The sequence below is a fragment of the Sander vitreus genome, chromosome 16 (genome assembly GCF_031162955.1).
Source record: "Sander vitreus isolate 19-12246 chromosome 16, sanVit1, whole genome shotgun sequence".
In the NCBI taxonomy this organism is placed as follows: Eukaryota; Metazoa; Chordata; class Actinopteri; order Perciformes; family Percidae; genus Sander; species Sander vitreus.
Genome location: NC_135870.1, coordinates 3,974,560 through 3,985,094, shown reverse-complemented (window position 1 = coordinate 3,985,094; position 10,535 = coordinate 3,974,560). Strand labels below are relative to the sequence as shown.

General features: G+C 42.1%; 1 protein-coding gene across 1 annotated transcript in view; it reads left to right on the top strand.

Moving 5' to 3' along the window:
- zfyve16 (zinc finger, FYVE domain containing 16) overlaps positions 1–10,535 on the top strand; it is a 38,455-nt gene extending 27,920 nt beyond the window's left edge. The window contains exons 10-18 of the mRNA XM_078272152.1: positions 205–429; positions 995–1,077; positions 1,220–1,324; positions 3,334–3,484; positions 3,660–3,740; positions 3,874–4,036; positions 5,060–5,165; positions 7,044–7,220; positions 9,858–10,535. Of these exons, the coding sequence (XP_078128278.1) occupies positions 205–429; positions 995–1,077; positions 1,220–1,324; positions 3,334–3,484; positions 3,660–3,740; positions 3,874–4,036; positions 5,060–5,165; positions 7,044–7,220; positions 9,858–10,016 (1,250 nt within the window). The 3' untranslated portion in view covers positions 10,017–10,535. The remainder of the gene's footprint in view (positions 1–204; positions 430–994; positions 1,078–1,219; positions 1,325–3,333; positions 3,485–3,659; positions 3,741–3,873; positions 4,037–5,059; positions 5,166–7,043; positions 7,221–9,857) is intronic.

Sequence of the window (10,535 nt, the reverse complement as noted above, 5' to 3'; positions counted from 1 at the left end):
ACACACACACACACACACACACACAGAGACACACACACACACACACAGAGACACACACACACACACAGAGACACACAGTGAGACACACACAGACACACAGTGAGACACACACACACACACACACACACAGAGACACACAGTGAGACACACACACTCTGCCTTTTATAAAAACAAAGACTACAGAGTCATGATCTTCTGTTACAGGGAAGTTTGTGGAGGAGCTGGATAATGTGACATTCACGAGCAGTTTTCTGGGCAGTAAGGACCACGCTGGGATGCTCTTCTTCTCTCCCACCTGTCAGCCTCTAGATGGCCTCACGCTCCCACCTCAGCCTTTCATGTTTGGTTTGCTCGTCCAGAAGCTGGAGGTGCCCTGGGCCAAAGTCTTTCCACTCCGACTGCTTCTACGGCTTGGAGCCGAATACAGCGGTGTGGAGCTTTCTCTACTTCACTGTTGTCTTTGTCTTTAAACAAAAGACCGGTATAGTTTAACTCTCTGAGGAGAAAAGACACACTGGCGAGTCCAAGCGATGTTTGAAAACACTCCTACTCAAAAAGCAATACACCATTTTATTTTAGACATTTATATACTATTTTATTCATATATTACGCTACTTTTGTGAACCCAAGACTTTTGTAAACTCATTTCAAGCACCAAAAACAATTGAGTGTAGGTATGTTTTCACAAGAGATTTGAGAAATTTCAAAAAGCGAACATCATATTTCAGCTTTAGGGCCAAATGATCTCACCATACATTGCTCTGGTACACATTTGGGCATCACTTTACAGAAAGCTGAGTTTGTTCTGAACATTTTGAAATGAAACACATGGTCTAGCCCCAGCATACATCAGTGAACTTTCCATCTGAATACAATCTCCGATTGTACAACAAAACTCTGCCAACAGTCCCCCGATGTAGATATTACTAGATCATACTATTATTATAGTATTATTTATGTAGTGATAATGAACTAAATATCTTTTCTTTTTCAGTGTATCCCACTACATTGACAAGTGTCCGTTTTCGGGACTCTGTGTATCGGGAGACGGGACACACCATAATGAATTTACTGGCTGTAAGCTAAAGCTGTGTGTGCTTTAGCTGTACTAAAGCACAAGCAAACCAATGGCAGATGCACATGGTTGGCCTTGAAAATATATATTTTTAAATGCTTTGCAGACATAGTTCAGTGGCCCTAAACTGTTTTTTATCCACAGGACCTGAGGAACTACCAGTACAGTCTGTCAATTGTGGAGGGTCTGAGGATCCACATGGAGATGGGTCACAGCTACATCGACATCCCTAAATGTAGCTTCAATGAGGTGAGAGAGCTGTAAAGGAATACATGGACATTTAAGGACATTTAGCTAATACATCCTTTTACTTAACGCTATAGTGCGTAGTTTCTGTCTCCCCCATGAGGAATTCTAAGTAATGACGACAACACTGTCGCCGCTTCCACATGCCTTCAGTGATCGCCCACGCCCTCCGCCACGTAGTTGCTAGTAGCCACGGAGGATTAAAAAAAAACATGATGGACTCTTCAGAAGAGGTCATTATCTTCACTCGAGTTTCTGCGCGGGAAAGTCGCCGGACGCCACAATCTTCTGAACATAGTCACACTGAGAAATCCAGAGAGAGATGTGTGGAGCTGATAGTCTTAATTAGCTTTGTAGCAACTCATTTAGCAATGGCTTGAATGTAACAGACGTTCATTAATATCAAAAAGTTACGCGCTAAACATTTACTTAAAGGTGCTGTAGGTAGGATTGTGAAGATCCAGGACTTAGCCAAAGAATTTGAACATCAACAACTTCTCAGTCCCTCCCCCCTTTCTGCTAAAGCCCAAAACTGTCTCCTAAGCCCCTCCCCCCACAAGGGAGCATGAATGCGTGTGCATGAGCAGTGATTGACACACAGTTAGACACCCCCCCCCCCCCCCCGGCTCTGATTGGTGCATCTGAACAGGGAGCGGTGGATTTTTGCAAATCTCACTACAGTAGAGATAGGTGGAGCCAGAGGAGCTGGATTTATTTTTTTTAATGACCTGCTTCATGTAGTTCTACTGGAACATAGGGTCAGTTTCAGCAAATGACAGTCAGTTAGTTAGTTAGTTAGTTTTGTAAGTCTTACTTACTGCATCTTTAAGTAAGGTTTTGAATGCAGGACTTTTACTTTCGTAAAGGTTCTGAATACTTCTTCCACCGCTGCCAAAAATCAAGTTTCTCTCAAGATTGTCAACTTTGGTCTGTAAAGCCCAGTTCAGACCAAAGATTTGTGAAGAGACGAGTTGAAACTTGCAGCTACTTGCAACGCGCCGGTCTGCAACGTTCTAAAACCTGCCAGTTCACACCAACGTGACGAGACGATGCATCATCTTCATAGCAACGACTCTTACTTCCGTTCTAACTTCTGACTTTTCAGGCTTTTTTTTGTAGCTGTAGATGCTTGCTACAGTTGCATTTCTAGTAGTGATGAATCGGCGAAAACACGTTTTCTTTCTCCGATTCTCTGCTTTGTTCTAACGCTGCTGGGCGTTCTCTCTCTCTTCAGTCACTCTCTAGCTCGCTCCACCACATACCGTGCTCTTGGGCACTCGTTGAGCCTCCGTCTAAAATGCTGCCACTTCCACCAGCTGACGTTTGTAACAGAAATAAAATGGATTATGGATCATTTTATTTCTATAGTTCGTAGCTGACTTGACCAGCTGACTTCTCTATTGGCTGTTGAAACAGGTGACGTCCCTCTCGTTCTAAAACCAGCCTCCGGAGACTCGACCAGCTGAGTCGCAGCGACGCCATCAGCTGGTTCGAGTCGAGCTGAGACGGGCCGGTTCAGATCTCTGCAACATTTCCCTCTGTAACGTTCTAAAACGGTTTCATCTTGTCGCAAATCTTTGGTCTGAACTGGGCTTAACAGTCCAAAATCACATCGGGTTAAAAGGGGCCTTTACATGAACAATTCTGCTTTGATCTGTTTGACCTGTTGCCCTCAGGGAGGCGCTATCTGCAATTCCATTACTGTGCAATATCTGTATACTGTGCAATATCATTACTCTCATTGTCCAATATCTGTTACTCATTGAATATGATCACCACTATTGGGCAATATTCAAATAATGTGCAATAACCCACACTGCATATCACACTGTATATAAAACCATATTTATTTTTTCATATGTATGTATATAGTGTCTGAACTGTGCACCTTACTTTTTGCACTACTTATTTTATTCCATGTTGTATTTTTTACGTACATGTTGGCACTGGAAAAGGAGTTGCTTTTAATCTCATTGTACATGTGTACAATAAAAGGCATTCTATTCTAACAGATGCAGAAGGTGGTGAACGCATCCAACGAGCACGTCATCAGTATCGGAGCACGTTTCAGCTCGGAGGCCGACTCTCACCTGGTGTGTTTCCAGAACGAGGAGGGAAACTATCAGACGCAGGCCAACAGCAAGCCTGGGAAGACCCGCACAGGTGAGAGCCATCAGTAGTCCTGCCTACTCCTCCGTCAAATCAAAATAAAGAAGACGAGTGAGCAAAAAAATAAATGAAACATCACAAACATTCACATTATGTTCTGGTTACTGTTGTGTCTTGATTCTGTTTCATAGAAATCGTTAATCTTCTGGCGCTCTGTGTTTCGTTTCAGTGACTGGAGCCAGTTTTGTGGTGTTCAACGGAGCCCTGAAAGCCTCGTCAGGCTTCATTGCAAAGTCCAGCATTGTTGAAGGTAAAGTTACTGATATGTCGACTCCTTTTCCATCAAACCAAGGCTGTGAATAAAGGAAGAAGGTGTCCTCGTATTCTACATTGATTGTTTTTTTTGGACGAACCCCTAACTGGAGTTTGTGTTTGTGTGTCAGATGGGCTGATGGTGCAAATCCCTCCAGAGACCATGGAGTCTCTGCGCACCGCCCTGAGGGAGCAGACAGACTTCCTCATACCCTGCGGCAGGAATGATGGAAGCGAGCTCCGAGAAAACGTCACTGTCCGCTGGGTCGACCTGAGTGCACCGGTCAACACAGGGTACACATTCACACTGTTTACACACTGTTGTGCAGTCTGTCCACCGCTGCACGACTGTTATACCACACACACTGCGTAATCCAGCCAGTACATTTACTCAAGTCCTGTACTTAACTACACATATGAGGTACTTGTACTTGACTTGAGTCTTTTCTTTTCATGCCACTTTCTACTTCTACTCCGCTACATTCATCTGACAGCTTTAGTTACCAGTTACTTTACAAATTAAAATGTTTGCACACAAAACACATGTACTTTATAAAATACAATGTTTTGTTATATATTAAACTACCCAACAGTATATACTACTACAAGTCCAGCTGAAATGATCAGACCTTTAAATACTTAGTTGATTGACAGATCTGTTTGGATTATTTCTAGTTTCTAAAATGTGAAGGTGTTTCTGCATTGGGTACTTTTACTTTTAAGTACATTTTCAATGCAGGACCTTTACTTCTATTCTACTTGTTTCTAGTACTAATCGGATGTTTTTGCTCCTTTTTATTTCCCTTTGTTTTCTTGATTTTACACAACAAATAGAGGTGTAGACAGAAGTCACAGAAGTTTAATCCAGCAGGGAAAAAACCAAATGCATTGAGCTGCCTACATTATTAGAGGTAAAACTGCAAGGTAGCGTGCAGAGAATAATGCAGACACAGTAGTGCAGCGCAGGTACAGTGGTGCTCATACGTTTATGAACCCATGCTAAAGTGGAAATAATAAGTGGAAGAATAAAAAAATCATATTTTGCAAATTGATCTTAATGCCAAAAAATTAGGAAAAATCCAACCTTTAAGGACACCAATTTTCTTTGTGAGTGAATAATGTATCGTAAATAAATAAATATTCTTCCTTAAAATACAGGGGGCAACGCAGCATACCGGAAGTGGAACGTCAAGGATATAGAGTAACTTGCGGTCAACTTTGTTTTAGACAAAATGTTACTGACTGTTTTGTGATTGAAATATATAAATAGTGAGTTTATTTGTAATGGGATTTTCTCCCTATAATGCTCCTCTGCAGCAGAGCCAGCGGGGTCGACGGCAGGCCTCTGGACGGAGTCCGCAGTGTGAGGATGCAGCAGGACACGGAGTTTGAGACAGACGGACGCACCATCACGTGCACGGAGGTGAATTTAATCTACCTGATTCTCTGCACCCGTTTCATGCGCTGGATAGAATTTCACAGTCTGACGTTTAGTAAACAGTCCCTTACTGACTTAATTGTCTGATTAAAAAATATAATTGTCTCTTTCAGTCACATTTTTTAAAATATTTATTGATTCATTTCCTTTTTAAACTAAATTTAAAGTTTTGAATGAATCCCAGGATACATCTTTTGGTTATATAATCCCTGTCATGTGACCCAGATAATATAATAAAACAAATACACAGCCTATGAAGTAAACAACGCCTCCCTATTATCATAAAACAGTTCTAACTGCATGTTTGTCACTTTTCTTGCTATGAACGCGTTTAGGGTCAAGTGCCAACAACTTACAATTGAAATAATAATAAAAATATATATAGTCCGACCAATAATCACTTATATAATTACAATTACCTGTCATATGCCTTAAGACCTTAGCTAATATTAGCAATTAATTGCAGTTAAACAAAGAAACTGCGGTTATGTAAAACATATTTGATAATGATGTAATCGTTGTTACAGGCCTATATGACACTTGATATGACACACGCCTTGTCATGTTTTCCTACGTGCGCCTTATGTCCAGATTGAGACGCATAATCCGTTCGTAAATCTCTCATAAAATACTTTGTTCATGTCTTTACTTAACTCATGAGTTTGGTTTGGTATGTGATAAGGTTGTTGAATCGCTATAACGAGGTTAGTTGCGATATTAAAGTGTTCTCAGTTCTGCTGAAATACATCCACTTGCTTGTTGAATATGAAACAAATGTCTTTTATTGAACAAATTGATCATTGAATTGAATATAAAAGGCGACACTAAAAAAAGTGACAGTTATCTTTTAAAGTGTAGTTTTCAACTGATTTTCTTCCAACTACCACAATAAATCTCGGAGCGTCTTTCGCGATATGACGCAGTCTATGTCGCAGCCTTTCGCGATATGTCGCAGTCTATGTCGCAGCCTTTCGCGATATGACAGTCTATGTTGCAGCCTTTCGCGATATGTCAGCCTTTCGCGATATGACAGTCTATGTCGCAGCCTTTCGCGATATGTTGCAGCCTTTCGCGATATGTCGCAGCCTTTCGCGATATGTTGCAGCCTTTCGCGATATGACGCAGTCTATGACAGTCTATGTTGCAGCCTTTCGCGATATGTCGCAGCCTTTCGCGATATGTCAGTCTTTCGCGATATGACACAGTCTATGTCGCAGCCTTTCGCGATATGTCAGCCTTTTGCGATATGACACAGTCTATGTCGCAGCCTTTCGCGATATGTCAGTCTTTCGCGATATGACAGTCTATGTCGCAGCCTTTCGCGATATGTCGCAGCCTTTCGCGATATGTTTATTGCGCCAGCTGATATTGGGATGATGGAAACAAAAAAAAACTATAAATTCAGCAGCCCTAGTTCTGAGTACATTTGCTGGCGTCAACAAAAAGGAACACAGGTAACTAAGTAAAGTGTATTTGTATAGCACCTTTCACAGATAAAATACACAAAGTGCTTCACAATAAAATGTAATACAATACAACAAATTAAAATACAAGAAAATGTAAATACAAATAGAAAACATAACAAACCCCTCGACTAACTAAAAGCCTGCTTGAATAGCAGAGTCTTCAATTGCTTCACACAACATAGAAAGGGAGGCAAGGCATCCCACAGCCTAGGAGCCATTGCTGGGAATGATCGATCCCCTCTAGTTTTAACATGAGTACGGGGAACCACTAATAGCCTCTGACCTAATGACCTCAGACTACGGGTGGGAGTATGAAGCTGTACCAAGTCAGAGCTGTAGGGAGGAACTTGACCGTGCAGGTGCGTGAGTGTCTGATTGTCTCACATTTTTGTCTCAGGTGTTCTACCAGCCCAAGACTCCGGACTGCAGCCTGGCGTCGGTGCTGTCGTCCTGCAGCGTGTTTCAGAAGGAGATGGCTCTGGCCGCCTGCAGCGCTCTGACTCCTCACCTCGCTGTCCTCACATCCAGTGGCATCAACTCGCTCTCGCTTCGCATCTCTACACAGGCTGATATGGTACCAAAAACAAAACAATGTTTGAAAAAAGGGTTTGGGAGATATCTTAGAATTTTCCAACCTGGGCGCCCGGATAGCTCAGTTGGTAGAGCGGGCGCCCATATATAGAGGTTTACATATATAGGGGTTCGACTCCGACCTGCGGCCCTTTGCTGCATGTCATTCCCCCCTCTCTCTCCCCTTTCATGTCTTCAGCTGCCCTGTCCAATAAAGGCCTAAAAATGCAGAAAATTAATCTAAAAAAATAAAGACCGCCAGCCAAACAACTGGCGAGTTTGCTACGTCACACAAGCTCTCATAGGTTTATTTTAGTCTAATTTATAGACAAAATAAACTCACAGAATTTTAAGAAAGGAAATATTGTTACACCTATTTTCCTAATTGAATACAAAAATACAACAGCACACCTTCTGAATTCAAGTTTCTCTCTTTCACTGAACTGAGACTAGATGTGTTTCCTTGCGAGCTCATGAAAACACACTTCATTCAACCTCAAAACAAAATAAAACTGGGGCTGTCAAACGATTACATTTTCTTAATCGCGATTAATCGCATGTTTTATCACATGATTAAGATTCTATTTTGCATTTCAGAACAGTTTTAAGTTCATATTAACGATGGAAAGCCGTTCTTACCAGAGGATCTTGATTGGGAATCAAATGAATGCAGAGAAAGTGACTTTATGAACTTTATTTTAAGATTTGTATTTGTTTATTATATATTTAATCTAGTCACACATTTCAATTTAACTTTAACTTTGAATGCACCACAAGGCTGTAAATTACCAGTTTCATTGAACGCACCGTCTGTGTTTTTCCAACAACAGCAGCTGCAGATTGTTACATCCCGGTGTTGAATCCTCTACAGTGAAATACAGACACACTTTACACCGTTTAGCGTTAGCTGTCAGCATTGTAACCGTGTTTAATCCAGCTACTAGCTAGCGGTAGGCTAACGTTAGCTGATGTTGAGTATAGTGTTAACTAGCTAGCGGTAGGCTAACGTTAGCTGATGTCGAGTATAGTGTTAACTAGCTAGCGGTAGGCTAACGTTAGCTGATGTCGAGTATAGTGTTAACTAGCTAGCGGTAGGCTAACATTAGCTGATGTTGAGTATAGTGTTAACTAGCTAGCGGTAGGCTAACATTAGCTGATGTTGAGTATAGTGTTAACTAGCGTCACGTGCAGCGATGTTTCTGTTTCCTGTAACGTCTGTTTCAGAGCATCAGAGAGAAGTGCAGACATATCAGTGACACCAGAATGAGACGCCGGAATCCGCGTTGCTATTCCTGCAGCAGCAGGATGTGTTACGAGGAAGTACGGCAAAACAGTATCCTGTTAGGCACGACGCAAAGCCGAGTGAACGCATTATGCATTATGCTCGACCCTTAATCGCATCGCGATTAACGCGTTAGTGCTGACAGCCCTAAATAAAAGGCACGCAAAAAACGTCTTGGTTCGTCTTTCCACTGTTCCAACAATCACCAACTCTTAATTAACTTAATTCACAGAGTTAGATGTGAAAATATGGCGGCTCTGTAAGGAGTTTGTTCCTGCTGTCTCTCTCTGCCGTCTCTGCTGGATACGGCTCTAAACAAAAGGTCCACCTCACAGTGACCAAAGTAAAACGCTTTGTTTTAACACTAAGCTAGAAAAAAGGCAGACAGACTTTTAATTAATTCAGGAGACGTTTGTTGATCAGAGAAAATAATAGGAACTTAATCAGTAAGCAGGAAAGATGGTATCAGGATAAAATGAGACTGAAACTGTTAACTGTGGTAATTCATGTCATTCTACAAAGCCAATCACTGATAGCCGATTATATTCGTCCAATATATGGCTGCTCTATAAACAGTTTTTGTCCTGCTGGGTCTCTCTGCCATTGCCCGTTACTTATTGTTGACGTTCAAAGTATTGTCAAACAAAACGGAGGCTAGCTCGCCCCTCCCTCCCTCCTCATCCCGTCCCCTCCCTTCCGTCTGTCATGAACGCGCATTGTTGAAGTAGCCTACGTGCTAACGCTGCTGCAGTGAAGGCTCAACCAAATCCTTCTTGTCGGTTATTGGCTGGAAGACTGTTATGTTTGGTGGTGCAGGTTGGCGCAGTTTGTTTTTGTTGCCGTTTGTGGAGCCGGGGCTGAGATGTTTGCTGTATGTGACTAAAATGTTGTAGCCTAAAAAACGTGTGACTTCGCTTAGAGCACCTTTTTAAACAAACAAAATAAAATGATATGCTATGTACTCGGCCAATCACTAACGGCCAGTAGCAGAGATATTGATCTTGCGTCACTTGACGAGAACGGGGCCCTCGCCAAGTGACACATTGCAGATTATTAGCTGAAAGAAGCTAATTACTGCATATGATCTCACACTATACATACATATATATATATATATATATATATATATATATATATATATATATATATATATATATAAATAGTGCCATGTCAATTATATAGTGTGGCACTGATTGAGCACACTTGGCCTGTTCAGCACCATCGCTGTCCATCAGCTGTCGCTGTCCGTGGTGCTGAAACATTTTTACTTGACTTTTCTTTGTTCGTCAGTATTTAGAATATCTTGTGCTCTGTTGAAAAGCAGGTGTGCTGAGTGTTTCTGTGTGCGTTTGTTCTCAGGTGGAGTACCAGGCCGGCTCTGGAGGCAGGCTCCTCCCTCAGCGCTACATGAACGAGCTGGACAGCGCTCTGATCCCCGTCATCCATGGAGGTAGCGCAAGTGTACCACAGACTGCCATGGACATGGAGTTCATCTTCTACATCACACACACCATCTAACGCACATGCAGACACACTTCAAACAGTTTGGGGGAAAAAAAGGTGGTTGAGCACATTGAGAGAGAAGCTGTTGATCGTGGCAGGACATGCTGATGCAACGGCTCGTTTATTTTTTTGTTTTGTTTTTTGTTGCACATTCGGACATGCAGCCCGTCGCAGAGGACACGCAGCCGCCGGCACTACATTCCCACTCTGAGGTCGGGGATGTGTTTCTCTGGAGGGATGTGAACTGAAGCGTTGTGTGTTTTCGTGCTCACCAAAGCTGCTTTAATACAAGAAGCCAAACACTATCCGAAGGATTACGACGACGACATGACCAAATACAACCAAACTATTCAAACCATTTTTTTTTCTTCTGCTCTGCCTTCCAAGGCTCCCCGCTGGCCCCCGTCAGCTCGGAGTACCTCAGTGAATGTTTCCCACAGACGCTCTTACGAAATGTCTCTCATTTGGATGTATTTATTATATTTTAATACGGGCTTATTGAATGAAATGATCATATTAAAGCAAGGGACATTA